This window comes from Gavialis gangeticus, unplaced genomic scaffold (assembly GCF_001723915.1).
Source record: "Gavialis gangeticus isolate Ggan-Ray unplaced genomic scaffold, GavGan_comp1, whole genome shotgun sequence".
Classification (NCBI taxonomy): domain Eukaryota; kingdom Metazoa; phylum Chordata; order Crocodylia; family Gavialidae; genus Gavialis; species Gavialis gangeticus.
The window spans coordinates 77,422,327-77,444,710 of NW_017728994.1; the positions used below are offsets into that span (position 1 = coordinate 77,422,327).

The window sequence follows — 22,384 nt, forward strand, 5'->3', positions numbered from 1 at the left end:
GCAGCTGGAGTACTGCGTCCAGTTTTGGGCTCCACAATTCAAAAAGGATGTGGAGAAGCTTGAGAGAGTCCAGAGAAGAGCCATGCACATGATCAGAGGTCAGGAAAACAGACCTTATGACAACAGGCTGAGATCTATGAGGCTCTTTAGCCTGGAAAAGCGCAGGCTCAGGGGTGATCTGATGGCCACCTATAAGTTTATCAGGGGTGACCACCAGTACCTTGGGGAACGTTTGTTCACCAAACCGCCCCAAGGGATGACGAGGTCGAATGGTTATAAACTACTGCAAGACCGTTTCAGGCTGGACATAAGGAAGAATTTCTTTACTGTCCAAGCCCCCAAGGTCTGGAACAGCCTGCCATCGGAGGTGGTTCAAGCACCTACATTGAACACCTTCAAGAGGAAATTGGATGCTTATCTTGCTGGGATCATATGACCCCAGCTTACTTCCTGCCCTTCCGGCAGGGGGCTGGACTCAATGATTTTTTGAGGTCCCTTCCAGCCGTAATGTCTATGAAATCTATGAAAGTAAAAAATCTAAACAGGTGCAAGTGTAAAATTGTTAGGCAGCCCTACAGGTGAAGAACTATAAAGCTGAAAAAGGTGGCAAAATACCAATTTGGAAAAAATGTATACTTGCATATTATCTTAATTGTGTGTGACCGCCGGACTTCAAATAACCATTCTCAAGCAGCCTTTGCCCTGTAGGTCGATGTCAAACACCTGTCGGGATCGCGTATGTGCCAGAGTAGCTCTCTTCTTCCCGTGTCCCCAACCCCGCTCTCACCTGCCATGACTTGACGTTCCTCAGTAGGAGGGGTCAGTTGACAGGGTACCCCATGGCCTAGGATTTCCCTGGTGGTCACTCATGGGGCTCTACCACCCCTATACCCTGGCCTCACACCACCTTCGGTGCGTCACTCGTCCGTTCTTGTTCCCCACTGTGGGGCAACGCCTCTTGGCCTGCCTGTAAGTGCCTGCGGCCCCTAGCCACTGTGATCACCGTAAGGACCTTCCCCACGGCCCTCCTCGCCTGCACCCCTCTCTTCAGGGGAAAGTATTCAAAGGAAAAAGGTAGACTTACAGAGGCTTCCCTTCAGCCTTGGTCCCTGGGGCATACTCCCCTAGCTCTCTGCCCCTTAGCCAGGGTTGACTAAACAAACAGAACAACCAAAATGCAAAATGCCCTGTCTCTCCCTACCCTTTTATTAGTCTACCCCGAACACTCCCCAGGTTTCCTTCTGGCCTGACCCAGACCAATCACTTCCAGCATTCCTCCCTTCTGCCCATCACTCTATCTGGACCTGGCGGTGATGTCCGCCCAGATTGTACCCCCTCAGGGCTCTCCAGTGGTCTTCCCTCCCTGGCACGGCTTTCTCTGTGCCCTGTCGTCCCGGCAACCCACCTGTGGGTCACGTCACTCCTGGGTACTCCTCCAGCCGCGTCCTCAGGTGCCGTGCCTACAGTTCCCATGTTGTCCAGTGCAGGCTCCTGTCGGGAGGTTCGGCCCTGCTCTGCCCTGCCAGCTCTCCTGGCTCTGTGGGTCTTGCGACGGAGGCTCCAATGGCAGTGGTGGAGGTCACCAACAGCAGCTGCAGCTTCTCGCCCATGCTATCTGCCCCCTCCGCGGCAGTGGCCGCTGTTCTTATTGCTGCTGGCTGGCGTCCGATGCTGACATCATCAGCTGGCCATAATTGAACAAAAAGGCGGCTAATGAGCTGCACGGGTTCCTCCCTCCGCCTCATGCACATCCTGTCCTGAGCTGCTGGTAAGTGCCGCTCATTACTTTGACTCCCAGGACATTGTGTAATTACTGCATGATATCAATACAGGATGTTTCTAGACTTTACCATCTTTGGATTTTAATTTAACTTGTACATTCCTGGGTATGTAATGCTTGTCTTTGGGATATTTAAACATCCTGGTAATGTTTTCCCCCTAAATTACTGGTATGTGTTCTTGGACACTGCATCTTAACGTAGGTTTTTGTCTGTGGATTTCTAGAATATTATATTTTGCTCCTTGCACTGCTCTGTTCTGACTTGGGTGTCAGTCCTTGATTAATTTCTTTGCACGTTAATGAACATTTTATTTTAAAATACAAAAAATGTATTTACATACTTATTTAAGTTACCAAGACCTCAAATAGATTTAAGTTAGGTATCATCATCAGTACTTTGCTGTTATGTTACAACATGGTTTTTCTTCTTTCAAATAGTTGTTATTTTTATAGGTAGTCAAATGGCATATAGAGAAAATGAGACCTGGGGGTGGATAGAGAAAATTACAGTTTGGGGATGGTCCTGCTTGGAGTAGAGGGTTGGATTAGATGACTTCCTGAGGTACCTTTCAACCCTAATTTTCTATGATTCTATGAAAATAGCACTGCAGATCAGTGAATTACCTTGTCTTCTCTGGGCACCTAAGTTCAAGTCTTGGTTTATGCCAGTGGTTCCCAAACCCTGACAGATTGTGCACCACCAATACAACCTTAAGTACCACCAGAGGTGCAGGTTGTAGCCGTGTTGGTCTAAGGACATGGGCAGCCAAGTTTCTTTGGGTAAATCTGATACCTTTTATTAGATCAAGTCAAATCATTGGAAAAATTCTTCTTTGCAAGCCTTCTGGTACAAATACCTCTCATCAGGTTGAGGAATCATCTGCAGATGGTCTGGTAGACCACAGACCATCTGGAGACACTTCATCAGCCTGACGAAGGGCATTTGTACCCAAGAGCTTGCAAAGAATTTGTCCAATGTATGACTTGATCTAATAAAAGGTATCAGATTTACCCAAAGAAACTTGGCTGCCTAAGTACCACCAGCAAATTTTTCAGTTCAACCTTAAGTACCACCAGGAATTTTTTGTCATATAAAGTAATTATAATAAATCTGTTAAAGTGCACTACTGACAGTATGTCTGTGTACCGCTGGTTTTACATGTTCCACAGGTTGGGAACTGCTGGTTTATGCCATTAGTCAATTAATTTTTGTGGTCTCATTCTGTTGATTATCTATATTGCAAAACAAAGACATACTTTCTTGAATAGATCCCAAAAACTATTATACTTCATAACAGAGTGATTGTAGATAAAAATGAGGGTATTTGCTGCTGTATGAGGAACTTAGTTCAGCACAGAGTGTTTCATATGTTTGACTTAAGCCGTTATTCTACAGGAAATGCTAATCACGTTTTGAAAATTAACACACTGTCTTCCAAGATACACATATCTTCTCTAATGCTTCCAATGCTGTATTCCACCCAGTGTCACCAAATTATAGAGATCACAAACAGGAAAAGCTATTGAGGATTCACAAGTGCTCCTTGGAGTATATTCCAAATTTTTTTTACTAGGCTAGTTTAATCTTTTATGTATACTTGCAAATGCACATACCTCTAAGTTCTGTATTTCACAGATTTGCCTTCTATTCCACATGAAGAAAACAAGGCCACTATTAAGGAATACATAAGAAAGTCAAAGAGAGACTCTGTTCACAGGAAAATTTCCACTAGTTCATGGAAATATGGATAAGCTTAATTAGTGAGTTTAGTAAAAGTTAGAGAAAGATAACTTTTGATAAGTTTTCAGTTGCATGTTCTCAACTGTATTTTTCACTGCAGTGTCTTCAGAACTTGTAATTCTACAATATAGTAGTGAACCACATTATTAAAGGTTCCTTTTAAATAAAAGGAAATATTATACTTCAAATAATATTAATTTTTAAATTTCTGAAAGTCAGAACTAGCTAGCTCCATAAATTACATTTCTGCTTAGTATATCTGAGGTGTATCCATAGAACTGAGGTCTTTGATTGATGTTTCCATTGTAATAATTTTCAGAGCTGAAATAAAAAGAAAATTTGTCTACAGAGGAAATACAAAATATTTACCATTCACTCTTAATTAGAAGTTACATCCCTCAAACATACTCAGAATTATGTCTTTTATAAAGTGTAGGAAATAATTTAGATCCATGGATGAAATATATTAAAATGCCTTTGTTTAAAATGGAGGTATGCTTTCTACTGTTATCAGATAGATTTTTTTTTAATGAGCAAAAAGTTAATTATAAAAAATGGAAGTGAAATGTCTCAACAATTCGTATTGGTAATGAGTTCTCTTTCTGAAATCAATAAAAGTACATTTTATTTTTGAGAATTATCTAAGAGTTTTTAAGAATACAAGGCTTAACATAGGCACAAATTTTACTTTTGTTAAAAGGTAACTCCTAAATTCTTAGACTGAACTTCTTCAGTGTATCTCGTGCAAATTTTCATACTGTAGGAACAAAATTTGGACTGATCTTTCTTTAAAAGAAGTGTTTAGATCGTAAGTGGATAGAAGGTCATTCAGCTTCACACACTATAAGATGAACTTTTCATATTTGTGTTAAATCACTTTTGCATAAAGGCTGTTCACAAATAGAATGAAGCAAATCGAGACATTACATCGGATGTTACCTAAAATCACTCCATAAGGTAATACAGAAACATGTGCAAATAACTGTTCAGTTTAGAAGATATTGCAGTTTCTGACTCTGACACATTTTTCTGTGAAACTACACATATTTGTAATACATGAAAATATAACCCGAATAAATTATATATTTAAAACACTGCAATGGTTTCCTTTCCTTCTTTTTTTTACCCTTTTGGGTGCCTACACAATTTTTAAAATCTTGTGATTTGGTGTTTTGCTTCAGAATATGAAAGCAAACTTTTTCTGTTGATTGTATATAAAATAGTACGAAACTTTACGTTATTTTATTTTTTTTATTTCATTCAAAGACAATATTTTGCACTACAAAATAACATATGAAGTGTGCTTCGGAACTGTTTTGCAACTCATGCTACTACAATATCATTATCATAGTTTAGATATTGGTATATTTAAAGAAAAATACTGTGGACTTTAATATTTAGAATATGTGGGCATTGCACATGAAGTTTGGGAACCTTCTGTAATATTTCAAGAGTTTTTTTGCTCCCTCCCACGTGGCCCATCTGTTCATGTTGGATGAGAGCAGTATGTAAGAAGTAGTATATACATACTTCGTGTGGAGAAGATAACAGAATGTACCATGGATGATGCATTTCCTCTAAAATATGAGGAGAGGAGGGAGATGAAAAACAATGTTGGGTTTTCTGGGATTTAAGGAAACTCCTAGTCTGTAGCTTCTGTTGAATCAAACTCTAGTGTATCGTAAGTCTCCTCTTCAGTCAAGGTACAACTGCAGCACACACCAATATAGGACTATAACTGTGGCAGCACAGAGCAAATTGTAGTCTGAAATACCTACCTCAACCCTCTCCCCAGTGTCCCTTGTTCTAAAAAGATGGGTAAAACTGGTAGCCTAAATTAAGCTTCATTCAGAAACAGCTACTCTGCTATTAGTACCTAGGTTACCTAGTTTAAAGCTATATAAACTGCAGTCACACCTTTGACTGAAATGTAGGCATACCCTAAAAGTAGTCCTAGTGTATACATAGAAAATATCAGTTGTGCTTGTAGACACATATTGGTATAGGAATAATTTTAAAGATGGTTGTTATGGGTTTTTTTTCCTTAAGCTAGCATGTTTAGAATGAAGAGCAAGGCTTTAGAGATGAAATAGAAATAAGTTGAACATAAAGTCTTAATAATATTCTCTTACAAGTTCATGTTGGCTATGTTAGTTTTTTTCTCATTCTGATTAAAGCCCATACCTTCACACTTTATGACCATGCTACTTATTATAATATCAAAGTGTTTTGCCCTTTCCCTCTCTTTCTGCCGATCTTTATTTCAATGGTATGAGTCTCTTACCTGCTTTATATCATGCATAGAACTCTTGTTTCATTGATTTATATGTAGTTATTTATGATGTCAAAAAACTGCTTTAAGGCAGTATAAATGTTCCAGGATTAAATACTCCAGACTAAGAAAATAACAACTTTTTCTTTGCGTATTTACTTTCTACTTACTATAGTATCAGAATGTATACACATACGCACGTATGTGTTATTATTTGTCTTTATTTAACTATGTGATCATATTTTTTTCTAGTAGGGCAATATTATTTGTTGTCTCAAAAATTAAAAACATGGGGGGGGATTTTATGTTCTTTGCATATTAGAAAGGATCCATCCATTTTCATTTATACAAGATGTACAACAAAGTCATGATACAAAACCTCCCAGAAGTCTATGAGAAGCTTTCCCTTGACTTCCATGGGTTTTAGATTGCTCTCTGCACGCTACACAATAACCAAAAATGAGGCAAGAGCTCCTGAATGAATGAGACCTTGGTCTAAAATTTCTGAGGAGCTAAGCATTTTGGAAAGGTACTGATCACTCTCAACTCCCGTTCAGCATAGTAGGAGCCAAAGTTATATAGCACCTGACAAAAGTGGGCTCAGAACTCTAGATGTTGTTTCTTTGGGCTCAAACTAGAGAAAAGTGTCATCATAAAAATAAATCAACCTGTTATTGTGCCGTAATCTCTCATTATTTACACTGCCTATCCTTAGTTTTTCAGTATTTGCTGAGTTGGAAAAAATGGGTCCTCCACATTTTCAGGGGCCTGAATGGGTCAAAGGCTTTGGCTTCATTCAGTTGGCTCCAGTGGCAAATTTTAGATTTCATAGTCCAGTGGGACAACACCTGTCCACCAGCCTTATTATATTTAAGCTAGATAGTTATTGGCTCAAACATCCCAGTTTATCTTAACTATTGTAGAAAATCAGAGAGATGTTTTAGGCTCTAATTCAGTAAAGCATTTAAGAATGTATTTAAATCCAATTGGTTTTAATGGGTTTAAAATACGTTTTAAGTTATCCACTTAAATGCTTTTCTGGGTAGTGATAAAATGACATACATTAGAATTAAATACATACTTCAATACTTCCTGAATTAAGGTTTAGACAGTGAAGGACCAGGTCCAGCTTTGTAGACAAAAATTAAAACATTGAATTGCACCTGAAATGACTAGGATGTCAGCAGAACTGTTGATAAATAGGTACAACACATTTCTGTTGGTTAACTCTACCCAAGAATTAGGCAGCTCTGTGTAATACATACATAAGAGAATATACTATGTTGAAAGTTGAAACACTTCTTATTGGCTTCTGGGCAACTTTGTAACTTCAGTAGTAGAAAGAGGGAGTTAGGCACATTAATCTGAAGTTATACAGAAGGCAGTGTAAAGATGTACCTTATAGACTAACTGAATCAAAGATGGATAAATTTCTGACAGCGAGGGCATGCTTCATCAGATGCCGGCATCTTGCTCATGAGAGCTTATGCAGTCTGATTCAGTTAGTTTTTAAGATGCATCTCTTCTCAGCCTTCTTCAGTGGTAGATTGCACTGATAACTTAAAAAAGATTATATATGTATAAAAAAATAATTCTTTCAAGTATACCATTACAGAAAATGAATTTTACAGCTTATCTTGCAGATGATGACTGTAGTTCCCTAGTGGGAAATAAAGTTGTTCACATAAAAAGTCATGCTCCATTTGTACCTCACCATGCAAAGGGAAGAAAATCCCTTAGGCAATTTTTATCTGACTTCATTGCTTTAATGAACGTGTGTACAATAATCTGTCTGTCTCTAATTCCAATAGAAATACCACCTGTTGAAAAACTAAACTTAACGGAACTGCTGGAGTCCAGCTTGGATTTGTCAGATGAGTGGCCTAATGAAGAAGAAAGGCTGCGATTTCAGAAACTCAAGGAGGAAATTATAAAAGATGACCAGGAAGAATTTCTTGCAGACCAAGATTTAGGCCCTAAAGCCACAATGCAGAAATTTACTGAACTAGGGAAAGGGAATGGAATAAAGGAAAGACTACACTACAAATCTACAAGTCTTTCCAGGTGAAAGAAAACATCTTAGATTTTTCTTTATATATTTAACTTTTATATAATAGTTTACAGGATAGAATACTATATGTATCTTGCAGGTGCTGGAAAACCAAATGTCTAATACAGTCATTTTAAAACATTTTACCATACGTTCCATCTATACACAGAAATTAAGTGATTGATATGTTAGTGAGGCTCATGACAAATTAATCTAGAAAATAAAAAGACCTTAAACTAAAATGAACTCAATTTTCTCCAAAACCAGAAAATAAGAAATGCTCTCAGCATTGTAATTATGAGGAACGTATATATTGAAGTTGAAAATTATGATTAAAGGAATAAGGAGAAAGTGGCCAAATCAGCTTTCAGAGGACTATTTTTAGCTTGTATATCTGTACCACCATGTAGATGGAAAAAAAAAACTTCCAATTTATATTTGAATGACTGAAGTCTTGGAATTACCTTGGAAACATATTTTATGGAAAGGAGTTCAATCTGTTAATGCTGGGGTGTCAAACTCACTTTGTACACCAGGCCAGATCCAGATTGTGGGACTTCTTATTGGCCAGATCTAGCCCAGGACATGAGGAAGTGTGTGTGTGGGGGGGGCCTCTGGCTCCAACAGGGAACATGTGGCAGCATTTCTGGCTCTCAATGTGGAACACACAGCTGGGCCAGCAACTGGGGAGGTAGGGTTGTGCCAGTGACCATGGGCAAAGCAGCCAGAGGGCAGCCAGGACTCTCAGCCCCTGCTCACCCTCCTGCTGCCAATCACCATGTCCACTGGGGCTCAAAGGCCCCAGATTGTGCAGCTGACCACTACCCACTAGCCGCACCAATTTACAGTGGGCTGGATAGAGTGGCTGCACAAACTGGACCCGGCCTGCCAACCGTATGTTTGACCCTGCTGTGTTAATGCATATTACTAATGCATACTAATGAATGTTACATCCATTGTAAATTACTTAATATTGCAATTATAGCAAATAAGTAAAGGTAAGTAAGGGGTAATACGTTATATAATGTCATTTGTGTTGCTGTTTTTGTGATTGATAATTCACAGTAGACTAAACAATGTAAGACTGGTATTTTGTAAAAATATGAGTCCTGGTTATATGAACCATTGCCAGAGGAGCTGGCTATTGATTTGGGGGTGGGGGAGTAGGGGAGGGATAAAAATGAGAGAGATACTTTCTGTGCAAATTACTAGATCTGCAAATTAGGAATTTTGTAAAACATTTTTGTCTTCAGTCACTCTGATGTTTTGTTAATGTGTACAGTCTTATGGGTAAGTGCAGATCTAAGAATTATGGGTGATTAGTATTGCTTGACTGTTTATAATTTTGAAATTAAAAATCAGGAATATTTTTACTACAATCTTCAGACCTAATAGAGCTAGTTGATTCTTCTTTATTTAGTGTCGACTTTTCAATGAAATTTCCACAGTTCTAATAAGAATATAAATAAATGTTTATGGTCTATTTTCCCTTTTTTGACCAACTTTTGTACTAAATGAACCACTGCTTTTAGTTAGTACGTGGAGGTAGAAGGCAGACTTTCTCTGTCCTTCCTATACACAGCTTTGCACAGCCTTTCACAGCATCTGATGAATGAGCTTCAATGAAAGCTTTTGTTACACACACACACAGCACAAGCTTTCATTGAAGCTCATTCTTCAGATGGGCCAGCATCAGATATATAAATATATATATATGAAGAATGAGCTTCAATGAAAGCTTGTGCTATCAGTGTGTGTGTGTGTATACTAGTATACGCATACATATATATTAAGGGTGTGCAAAGCAGGCCCTATTCGATTTGGATTTAGATTCGGCCCAAATCAGGGATTTGTTGATTCATATCACTGTACCCAATTAAATGTGGCAGAATCTGAATCTGAAGATTTGATGCCGAATCAGTGATTCGGACGTAGACACAGCTTTAAATGTTTTTCTGCATACTTCGAGGTACTAGCATGGCTTGTGAATGCTGCAATGCTGGGGCACATGGTGTATCCCACAGGAGTGCGGGGGACCCTCCATATGCTTGGCGGCAAACGCAAAGCCCCAGGTCTGCCGGAGAGCACACTGGGGGCCCCCCTACACCCCTCCAGCTTGGCGATCAGCCTCGGGGGGACCATGGGTGCTCCCCCAGACCCAGAAGGCACCAGTCGCTGGCTGGGTGAGCACAGGGGGGCACCCCTATGCGCTCCACAGCAGACCTGGACGTGAACCAGAAGTGCTTCTAGTCCACTTCCAGATCTGCTGCTGAGCACACTGGGGAGCCCCCCATACTCTTATGGGATGCTCCATGTGCCCCAGCATTGCAGCATTCACAAGCCGTGGTGGTACCTTGAGGTATATAGAAAAAAACGTTTAAAGCTGTGTCTATGTCCAAATCTTTCCCAAGATTAAAGGGTCCTCTGATTCGATTTGGTTTCAGAGATTTGGCCACCATATCAAGCCGAAATTCACAGCCCTGATATGTATATATATCAGGGCTGTGCAAAGCTTTGGGTACAGATTTGATTTGGAGGGGATTTGGCCTGATTCAACCTCCAAATCAAATTGAATTCAGAGACCAATAAAAAGGTTCGAATTGATTCAAGGCCTTCAAATCAATTCAGAGGAAGTTTCAGAGATTCAGCAATTTTGGGCAGTCCCCGCTTGCTGCCAAAGGGAGCTAGACCCAGGCTTCATGCCGGTATGTGGAGGGGGGGACCCCCGCCAGGCCCCATACCCTGCCTGCTCCGCCAGACCCACTGAGCGCCTCCCAATCTCTGCCCACTCGCCCAGCCCCATCAATGGCTGCTCTGCCCAGCCCCAGCGTCCTGGCACTTAAAAAGAAAAAAAGGAAAAAGCCCCAAACTCACTGGCTGCTGCAGCAGATATCAGGGAATCTGGGGGCTTGTGGCAGAGCCCCCAGTGCAGCACAGGGCAGTGAGAGGCAGCGGGGATCATCCCCCCACACACACCCCACCTGCCTGACAGGAGCCGGTGAGTGCAGGGCTTTTTTTTTTACTTCAGACTAACGCGACTAACTATGTCTGTTCCTATATGGAAGTATAATTTATAAACTGTGGTTAGTTTATAAAAAGTAAACACTCCTCTTGTTGTATAATTTTCCTTTTCGTACTGTTATTATAAATTGCTTAACTGCCTGAACATTCCTATATATTGCTTGGCTAAAAATGTAGTCTTATTTATTAGAGTAGCCGGGGCAATGTTCTATTGCACTACATGAACATGAGGACAGGTAAGGATATAGTTTCTTTAATTCAGAGTTAGAGAAAACAGACTACAACAGCATCAGTTACCTTGCATTGGAAAATCTGTTAAATCTGTTGCTCATGTAGGTAGGTCACAAGAATTCTAGTATACTGTGTTTAAACATATCTGTAGTTTTCCTTATGTGACAGAACCTGAAGGTGGCAGCCTATATTCATTTTATATGCTGCAAATTAAAACTACTGCTCAGAAAGCTTAAACTTGCACTCCTTCCTTTCTTCATCATAGTTTCCATCTTCAGTCTATATATGCCTTGCAGTTAGGCTTTATCCTACCAGCTCCTCTTTCCTGGAAAGTAAAGGGTGTTTTGTGTGGCGAGAATTTACAATATTCCTGCTCTCTATATTACTTTTTCCATAGTGAGATTGGATCAAACTATTTTTAAGTGCCTGATTTAGCATGTTATTAAGTGTGTGACTGCCTTAAATTTCCTGTTGAAATCCGTAGGACTACTTGTATACTTAAATTCAGGGAGCTGATTGAATTAGGGCCTAGTTATACAGATGTCAGTGATTTGTTGCATCTACAAATATAGGTTAGAAACCCACACTGCTTTGATTCCTGCATTTTCTTGTTCTCTCTTTGATCAAGAATCAGAGCTGCCCAAAGATCTGTCTGGTGAATTTAGTTATCATAATCAATAATTGTATCACTCTACCTGTCTTTAAATACAGTATTTAAAAATCTGTAATGAATGGCCTTATTTTAAAAGGAAAAAATCCATGCAGAAGAATGTATTTCCTGAGTTTTCATCCCTTGATAAGAAGATACAGACAAAGCGAGCTGAAGAGTGCAGATTGGCAGCACAGAAGCAGATGAAAGAGAAACTGGCTTTAATTGAACAGCAAAGAAAGCAAGTATTATTTTTGCCTTATATCAGTGCACTATTTTTGAGTTGTTGCTCTTCTTCTTAGCACTGTAGCTCTTTTCCCCTCATGATTCACCCAGTTTTCCATTTATAAAGAAAGAAATCATTACAAATTATCTGGACTGTAAATAGAAATGTAAGGAGTGTTTTTTTTTTCTTTACAAAGCACAGTGCTCCTGGGGAACAAGAACATGAACTATTGCATTTCTTACTGCTGACTTGGAGAATCTGAGTTTCTGTTCTCATGTATTGGGAAAAATATTTCCCTTCATAACTCCATAGTCATAGGGGATATTATGCAAGTACTGAAATGACTTTTTTTTAAGCTTACTAACTGACAGCAGACTAACTGAACAGCAGTAAAACAGGCATATGATATATAAAAATGTTGACGTGCTTGCAGGATAAGGAATATGTAGATTTTTAAAAAAAGTTTCAAATGTAAATTGTTTCCATTTCTGCATATTAGTCTACCATATGCATACATTTAGAATCCTATTCAAGAGCCAACATACTACTGTCTGTGAAACTTACTCAAAAAATCAGATAATCATATTTTATGACATTATATTACATTTCCTAACAGATCCTACAACGTGATTTATACTTCCATATAATGGAGGAGAAACAACAAGAGGAAGGTCAGGGAAAGTGTGGGTCCTTACTGAATGGGGGAGGCAACCTAGTGGCAAAGGATGAGAAAAAGGCTTAAGTACTCAATGTATTTTTTTTATCTGAGTCTTCACAGGCAAGGTCAACTCCAAGACTATTGCAGTAGGCAGCACAGTTTAGGGAGAAGGTCAGCAACCCTCAGCGATGAAAGAACAAGTTAGGTACTGTTTAAAAAAGTTGAATGTGTACAAGGCCACGGGGCCAGATGCAATGCATCTGAGAGTGCTGAGGGAGTTAGCTGATGTGATTGCAGAGCCACTGGCCATTAAGTTTGAAAATTCATGGCAATCAGGGGAGGTCCTAGACAATTGGAAAAGGGCAAATATAGTGCCCATCTTTAAGAAAGGGAAAAAGGAGGATCCAGGGAACTACAGACCAGTCAGCCTCACCTCAATCCCTGAAAAATTCATGGAGTAGTTCCTCAAAAAATCCAGTTCTAAGCACTTGGAGAAGAAGAAGTTCATTAGGAACAGTTAGCATGGATTCACCAAGGGCAAATCATGCCTGATCAACCTGATTGCCTTCTTTGACAAGATGACTGGGTCTGTGGATGCGGGGAGTGCAGTGGATGTAATATATCTTGACTTCAGCAAGGCTTTTGATACCATCTCCCACAGCATTCTTGCAAGCAAACTGAGGAAGTATGGATTGGATGAATGGTAAGGTAAGATAAAAGCTGGCTGGATTGTTGGGCTCAACAGGTGGTAATCAGTGTCTAGCTCAGTGTCTAGCTGGCAGGCAGTATCAAGTGAAGTACCCCAGGGGTCGGTCCTGGGGCCGGTTTTGTTCAATATATTCATTAATCTGGACGATGGGATGGATTGCACCCTCAGCAGATTTGCAGATGACACTAAGCTGGGGGGTATAGGAGATATACTGGATGGCTAAGATTCAGAGTGACCTAGACAAATTGGAGGATTGGACCAAAAGAAATCTCATGAGGATCAACCAGGACAAGTGCAAAATCCTGTACTTAGGATAGAAGAATCCCATGCACCACTGCAGCCTGCCTGGGGACTGACTGGCTAAGCAGCAGCTCTGCAGAAGAGGACCTGGGGGTTACAGTATACAATAAGCTGGATATGAGTCAGCTATGTGCCCTTGTTGCCAAGAAGGCTAACAGAGGACTCTTCTCCCCCCGCAACTGCCTGCTTGTTGCAGGCTCAGGTGAGGTGAAGCCGGCTTGTCACCATGGTGCATACTCCTGTGGGGGCCTGTGCTCCCCAGATCTGTGTGCAGGGCAGGTGCAGGCTGCCTGCTGAGGGCTGAGGCTCCTGCCCTGCTGCCCTCCCTTGGGGCCTCCACAGCCCAGCAGGTGAAATCCAGCACCGCAGGGAACAGTGGGGCTGCAAGGGGATCTCCTTGCTGATGCAAGTTCCTCACTGACTTGGCAATGCATCCCTTGTATGCACGGTAGCAGCAGGGGTGGCATTGCAGGGATTTGCCCCTCGCTGCTGCATGTACAGGGGACATGTTGGCAGGGCAAACATGGAGCTCACAGCAGCAGGCAGCTTTTCTGTGCAGCTCCACTGTGCCCTGCAGTGCTGGGTCGCACCTGCTGGGCTTTGGAGGCCCTGGGGAAGGGCAGCAGAACAGGAGCCCAAGCTCACAGGAAATAGCCCACACCCACCTCCACCTCGCATACAGATCTGGGAGGCATGGTTTCCCCCTGCCCGTGAGAGTGCGTGAAGTGATGGAGAGTTGCCCCCTTCTGGCCTCCCTGCCCCAAAACAAGCCACCCATGGCCCCTTCCTGCTACCCACCAGGGGCCAACATCCACGCATTGTGGCCCCGGGCCCCAAGCCCCACACACTGCTCAGCTGAGCAGCAGCCCCAGCCCCAAGCCTACCCAACTCCCTCCCTCCTTCCCTATGGGGGCTTCAATTCTTCCTCCCCACCCCCACCCCTTCCCACTTACCTGCTGGAGCTGCTCTCCAGGCTGCCTGACTGTTCCCCCTGCCTGACTGCCCTCCTCCCACTCCATCCAGCCCCCTGCATGCTGGAACTCTGTCAGCCTGCAGAGGGCTCATTGCAAAACTGTAATATCCATGGGTTTCTCTGCTAAAATGAGAAATCCGTAGTTTCCCCTGGTAAAGGGGGAAATCTGTGTTTTACTCAATTTTCCTATGGGAACAGAAACTCCAGATCCCTGTTAATCAGGCAACACAGCTTGGGTTAATTGCCCTGGACAGCCACACCTCTTTGGGTCTCTGGCTGACAAGTTCTGCCCCAGCTAATTAACTGGCTAGCTTCTTGATTGGCTGCTGGGAGTGCCACCTACCCATATAGACCAAGCTGTAGCAACAGACTGCTAAGCTAACCAGCAGTTCTGACCCTGATCTGCTTTGGTAAGCCTCTTGATTTTTGACCCTGGTTTGGCTCTGCTCTTGGACTTTGGCTTAGGGATTGTCCCTTGGACTTGGTAACTCAGCATCTGATTCTTAGACAGTTACCCTGGCCTGTGTTTTGGACTGTCCCCCTGAATTTCCCTCCAGACAGTTATTTAGGTCCCAAATCCTGACTCGGCCCCTGCCTTCCCTCAGTGGCTTAACCATTAGGCCAGACTGCCTATGATCTAATTACTAAGGCCTTGATTTAGACTTATGTTAGTAAATGAGCCATTTAGTCCTGTAGTTTATTAATTGATCCTCCAAATGGCAACATATTAGTTAGAAATCAGAAATATATTTTGCAAATTTGTTTCTGTCTTAATTCCCTTCCACAATTAAGCTGGCATATGTATATGTACTGGATTTTTTGCCCTGGTCTTGCTTTCAGAATGACAGCATTGTTTTTGGAGGCATGTGCACATATCTCATGTAAAAGTATAATGTTATATCTGGTCACTGATCGTTAAAAATTCCATAGTTCCTAGACAGGGTGAAGTATTAACAACAAATTATATAACTTGAATGATAATTTTTTTTAAATCCAAACAACAGTCATGGAACTAATAAAATTTTTGCTAAATATCTCCAACTATTCATGCAGCTTATCATTGTACCTCATCTCCCTTTGACCATATTTGAGCTTTTCAGGCCAGGAAATATGATTCAGATTCTCCAGACTGGCAGTTGCTTTGCATTTCACCACTGGCCTAAGCTTGCCCTAAAGCCAGCATGTGCAATCCTGGAGAGATCAGCTCAGTGCAAGAACATCCTCTGGTTTGAGAAACTAGATGTAGCTCTTATGTCATTTCCACCTCTGCATTTGGTACAAAAGGGAAAAGGGACCTGGATAAAAGTAATGTATGGTATCACGACATCTCTACAGCTTCATTTTCAGCCCTATTCACAATTAGTTTTTAGACTGTTCACCAACTTGGTGTTATACACAAAGATAGCAGAATATGGAAGAGCAAAACTGACCTTTTAGCTACTTTTGCACCCTTCTACCCCTTTGTCTTGCCTGTATCCACCTTGGCAAATTACATTTTAAAAATAATTTGACCCCTTGGGTTCAATTCTAGCTTGAGTAAAATATGTTCACGCTATATAAATAGTGATGCTAATGTAGCTTTTGCATAGAACTGTGGTGTGACCATACTTGAATGATTGAGAACTGCCCCTGTCCTCACAGTTTGACAGAATGTAGAAATCCATGTCTGTGTCCATATGAGCAGGGGCATGTGTTTGCAGCAGCACAAATAGTAGTGCCACAATTTGTGTCGCTACTTTGTCCTGCAGTGCACACTCCTGCTTGTGTTGTTTGCAGTGGGACACATTGTTCCACTGCTTCATGTGCTGCAGGGTGGGAGGGCTGGCTGGGGCACAGGCAACCCCCATGCTGAGGCACACTGTACCCCAGCCAGGTGAGGAGTGGTACGTGGAGACAGGGGAGGAGGTAGCAGGCCTAGCAGACCCTAGCCAGCAGCTCCCCATCTGTTTCCCCACTTCCCAGCTTCTCAGGAATCCTGGTAGCAAATTTTGCCCCCAGTACTAAAAATCAGTAGTGCCACACATGGTTTCATATGCAACGTGTAGTTAATGGTGCCACAAAGAAGCTTGCGGCACCACAAACCACACATGCCTGCATGTCTAGATGTGGCCCATGAGTAAAATGTAGAGAAAACAATAGAAATTAAAGGAATTTGGGGAACATCATCTGAAAAGACTGGAAGAGATGCTAAAGGAGTTTGGTATGGATTAGGGTTTCTCAACTGGTGGTTGAGAATCCCAGTGGTGGGATGCAAATGTCCTCTAGGTGGGACAGGTCGCGGCAGCAAAACTGAAAGTGCCATGGAAGGACTTTTAGTTTCGTTTCTGTGTGCTTCGATTGGCTGCTGCCTGACCTCTACCACCCCACTCTTCGACTAGCCTCTGGGGGATGCCCCCCCCCCACTCGTCGACTGGTGGGACCAAGATCTTTTGACCGTATATAGGTGGGACATAAGGTGCAAAAGGTTGAGAACCACTGGTATATATGATAAGAAGTTGATAAGTGCCTCCAAGGTGCAATATACTGTATTTACTGGAATCTAAGATGAGGCTTTTTCCCCATTCAACACTGGCTGGGGGTGTGGGGAGAGCCCTTCATCCTAGATAAGAGAACAAGTTGTGGAGGCATAAGGGGGAAGCAGTTGTGGCTCCAACTCTAACACTGAGCCCACAGGCAGAGTTGGAGCCGCAGCTGGTGTCCCCTCTCTCCTTTCAGCCTCTACTCCCCTTACCTTTATTCCCTGCCACTGTTTACCTTCCCCTTGCAGCTCTGGCTCCTCGTGGAGCCCCACTCCAGCCTGGAGCAGGGAGCACAGAGCATGTGCTACCTCTGTCCTAAGCCTGACCACGCAGGAGCGGCAGTAGTGGCAGCTCTAGCCCTGGCTCTGGGCCAGGATTGAAGCTGCCTGCTCCACAGTGGCTGCTACATGGCTGGGTTAGAGCCAGAGGCAGCACCATGTTCCCTGCCCCAGGCCAAAGTGGGCCCCAGCAGGAGCCAGAGCTGCAAGGAGAACATAATCATAGATGGGCAGGAGGGGTGCAAAAGGCAGGCAGCTGAGGGGAGGGCCCTACAGGGCAGGCAGCAGAAGATGGAGCAAGTGGGGGGGGGGGCAGGTGCAAGGAGGAGGTCGGGCAGGCGGCAGGGTTTACAGGCACTGCAGGGACAGTAACGGGGCATGCAAGCACTGTGACAAAGGCAGGCAGGCAGCCAGGCAGGGGACATGACAAGGGACAGGGATCAGTCCACTTGACTCTGCCGCTGCCAGCCCCCCACCCCACTGCCCCTTGCCACTGCTCACCCCAGCTACAGCAATGGTGGTGGGGGGGGTAAGTATTTAAGAGAACTCTTCAAAAATTACATGACAGGAAAAAGTATAACAAATTTAATACATTTTCCATGGCTTGTATCTAAATATTGGGGGAATCGTCTTAAATTCAGAGTAATCTTGGATTCGGGTAAATGATAGACAATAGTTACTTCATTTATAAGGCCAGGTAGGCAATGGCTGGACAAGGAAAAATAGATGGGAACTAAGGAAGGAAAAGCTTAACTTAGGTACTTTACTAGGAAAGACTTTAACAATAAAATCTTCATTGCAGATATTAAAGACCAGATTAGATAAGACATTAGTTAAAGCCATCTATTGAGCAATTCTAGAAAATATGGGGAGTCAAATTTAAGTAACCTCTGTGACATTCTGGCCCAATATTCTTTATATCTCAGTAAACTCATCTTTACTTAGTGCTCTCACCTAGCCAGATTAGAGTTACCTGGGCCCCTGGCAGCCATTAAAACAATGGTACAATTGGGCTTGGAGGAATTTTATACCCCATCCCAAACACTGTGCCTCCTGTCATGCATGTCTGATACGGCAGGTGGTATGATATTTGGGATGGGGCATAAAATTCTTCGAGCACAGTCACACCACTGCCCAGCCGGTTTGAAGCCTTCCCTTCGTAGGTCTATAAACCATGCACCTGGCAACTCCGGTGGAGCTGCCAGGCACAGGGGTCCAGAGGTTCCTGGCAGATTTCCTGAAGGGCTTCCCAAACTGGAGACTTTAAAACCTGCACCCATGGTTTAAAGTCCCCAGCAGGGGAAGCCCTTTGTCTGCCCCTGCTGGGAGCCTCTGAGCCCCATGCCTGGCACTCTCAGCCCATAAGACAGCCCTGAGCCAGCTGGAGAACTGGGGCTGCTCCCGACCACTGCTGACAAGATTGTTGGTGCCAGTGGGCTGGAGACCAGGCTGTCCAGGGCTGACTCTAACAACCAACCAATCAATCAACTGATACAAGGTTCCATACAAACATTGTATGTGGAACATTTATTTTTGCCATTTGATCTTAAATTGGGTGCACATGGAACACCTTTGCCATGCATGGCGTGATTAATGTCACAAGTGTCATGTGTGCCAGGGATCCTAAAAATAGAAGCTATGTGGCCTGTAAATCCTCTGAGCAATTTAGTTCTTTATTTGTTTCAATTTTGAATTTGAATCGTTTTGCTCTTATACTCCTCTGCTGCTGCAGCATGCTGTGATATTCCTTTGAAGTACTGATCTTCCATTACAATGTTAATGCTTCATGAAGATGTTCCTTGTACGTTTATATTTTGCCTCACTTATTGTTCAATAGCAACCTTGTTCAGCAGGTAAAAGGAAGTGATAATATTCTTTTTTTTAATAATGTGATTTAAAAATTTGATAAAAAATTAACCTTTTCAGAGATAAAGAAATGCTTCAAGAATGGAGAAACCAAACTAAATTGATGAAGGAAAAAAAAGAAGCGCAGTTCAAGTTTTCGACTGAAAATGCAGACATGGTATGTAGTAGAACTTCCACAAGGAGGCTCACTAGATCAAGCAAGTAGCCCATTAACAAGCATCTCTGAAAGCTTTTCATTAGTGGATAATACATTTAGATAAAAGGCTTCTAAGGATGAGTATGTGACTAAATAGGAAAAAAAGAAGCTAAATGCTATCATTTCAAGAAGCCTAGACCCTACAGGCTGCATGTGAAATATCTGTATGGACCATAGCTCTTGCAAGAAGTGATGTGATCCCATGTGTGATGTAGGAGTTGCCAGATCTTGCAAACAGCTATTCGAAATCTGTAATGACTCCAATAATCAGGCTACTTGGAGGCGTTAAAACAGAAGTGCTTATGTTTAAACATGTTTTTCAAATTATTTAACGCCTCCAATCTGAGATGTTGCCTCTGCCAAACTGCAGTTGATGTAGGTTGGTTCTTATGGTTCTTCCAGGAGTCTGTAAATTCTGGCACTCAAGAAGGGAGCACCTCACTTTTAAAAGATTCTTAATGAGATAGAAAAGCTTGGTTTGTATCCTTATTTGCTTATCACAAAGAAGGGTTGAAAAATCTTCCCCAAAGCAGCAAATTATAAATTCTCCTTGCTTTAGATTAGAAATTCTTGTCTTGTTTAAATACGACATTGCAGGAAAGATGAAAGATGCACAGCCCTGTTTTCAAATGTAACAATGAAAACAGAACATGACAATGTCACAAACTGGAAGGATGCAAGATTCATTTAGGAAACTAAAATGCTGCAAGATGAATTCTTCAGCTTCAGTTTCATTATTGTTTGTTTCTACCTTAATTTTTCATCACTGAACCTATGGGGATAACATAGTTATATTGTGAGTTAAAATAAATTATGTCCTTCTAAATGGGGCATAACTGAAAAAAGAGATTTTTGACAAGTTTCTTGATTTTATTTATTTATTTTTATATCAATTTAGTAATGTTAAATGAACACCTGATAAAAAGGATATCTTTAAAGGGACTTCACAATACATTTCTTTGATATGCTCTGCAAGAATAGATAAACCCTGCATTTCTAAAGTACAGATAAAAGAGAACAAACATTTTTCAAGCCTTCTTTCTAAATTATAAAGAAGCAAAAAGAGACACAAACAGATTTAGTTTTAGTTCATTTCTCTGTGACTGTTTTCCTGCTACCCTATGTCACATCTAATTAGAATGCAAAATAAAAGTGTGTACAGTATTTAACACAAGGAGGCCCTACTCTAAATTAAACAAGAAAATAAGTTAACATTACTCCATTTATAACAACATATAGTTATAGTATAGTATTTTACTGGCAGTATTATTCCTTGTTCCATATGTCTTAAACCTTTTTTTTATTCTCACAGTTTCGTACTCTGGAAAATAAGCTATGTTATATTACTAAATATGTCAGTGCTTCCAGGAATACTTGCTATCGTTAAGCCAATAACATAGTATAATGCAGGGGTGAGCAATTATTTTGGCTGGAGGGCCGCTTAACAAGTTTTGGTGAGCTGTCAAGGGACATAAGGGTAGCCCCTCCCCTTAACAGGTGCCCCGCCTCCTGGCTGCCATTTTGGGACTAGAATTCCCACCCCTAATCCTTGACCTTTGCCACCAGAAGTCCCTCTCCTTGCCCCATAAGTACTCATTTGGGGGGGTGCCATCTTGAAACCAGAAAAAAACCCTAATCATATACTAAAAAAATCAAACATCTACAACTTATTTTATTTTTATTTTTTTAAATAGTTTTGTCCTAATTTATGTGTGTATGCATAGTGTATCTAGAGGTGATTGCATAAGAGCTCAAAATATAGTCTTACCCTTGTATGTTGTGTGGGGGGATGTGTGGGTATGGTGGCTGGGGGGGATGTGGAGGAGTGTGTTTGGGAGTATGGTAGGAGGGGTGGGACGGTGTGGGTACATGTGTGGGTATGATGGGGGCTGGGGTGTGTGGGGGGGAGGTCCATGGAGTCCCTGGAGTGTGCGAATCCCTGAAGCTGCACATGATGGCAGCGAGTGGGGCCAGCCCCACTCAGCCCCATAGCATGCAGCTCCCACGCTCCTGCAGTGAGCGCACCCCATGCTTCCACCCCCTTCCCCCCAGTGGGAGTCCCTGTCCCTGTGCTGGTGTGGCTCTCACCTGCATTTCCAGGCTCACAGGCAGGGAATCTGGAAACAGCCTCGGGGTGACCAGGCACAAGCTCTCCCAGGCAAAGGCTTCTTGTCTCTAGCTGGCTCAGGGCTGGGGCGGGTCAGGCCAAGCTGGGGGTTTGCTTAGCAACTGGATCTGCACATCCTGCAGGGATGTGCCAGCTTGAGAGGGGCAGCACAAGGCCAGAGCTTATGGAGGGGCCCCATGGACTGGATGGAATTGCCTGGTGGGCCGAATTCAGCCCACAGACTGTATTTTGCCCAGCCCTGGTGTAATCTCTGTCACTAGGCAGAATAATACAAGAGCAAATTTAAAATCAGGCGCTGTCTCCATCCTTTCATTTTGCTGAAAACAGTTCCACTTTTAAGGAAGAAGGTTACTATTGTAAACAGGCAGAGCAGATATCCGACCTCTATAAATAGTTTCTGATTCAAGAAATGGTAAGTGTACATAATATTTTAGATGGTTGTTGAATTGTTTAATGTTCCTTTATACAAGTGAAAATTCTTGGCTGAAAGCAATTGTAAGTGTGACACTGCTCTATGTGAAACTGGTTAAGGCCATATTCCTCCACAAATTGAAAAAAAAAAAATGTCATCCCTGATGTAGGACCAAAGCCATTAAAATTGCAATGGTAGATCTTCAGGATAATCCCCTCTTTCTTAAGTGAATCTGAGAGCACAGAAGATAGGCAGTTCATAAGTGTCTCGCTTGCATGCTAACTAAGGGACAAGTGGCAAAATCCTCCCTCATCCACTGAAGTCATTGGATAAAAAACTGGAGTTTATCCAATGACCTCAGTAGGTCATATTCCC

The 22,384-nt window shown here is 42.2% G+C and overlaps 1 protein-coding gene across 5 annotated transcripts in view; it reads left to right on the plus strand.

The window, feature by feature from the left end:
- LRRC27 (leucine rich repeat containing 27) overlaps positions 1-22,384 on the plus strand; it is a 95,070-nt gene that overhangs the window by 50,543 nt on the left and 22,143 nt on the right. For 4 of the 5 annotated variants that reach the window (XM_019503017.1, XM_019503019.1, XM_019503020.1 and 1 more), the window contains exons 6-8: positions 7,602-7,857; positions 11,845-11,985; positions 19,334-19,430. In XM_019503017.1, the coding sequence (XP_019358562.1) occupies positions 7,602-7,857; positions 11,845-11,985; positions 19,334-19,430 (494 nt within the window). The remainder of the gene's footprint in view (positions 1-7,601; positions 7,858-11,844; positions 11,986-19,333; positions 19,431-22,384) is intronic. The other variant, XM_019503018.1, reaches the window with a different exon arrangement.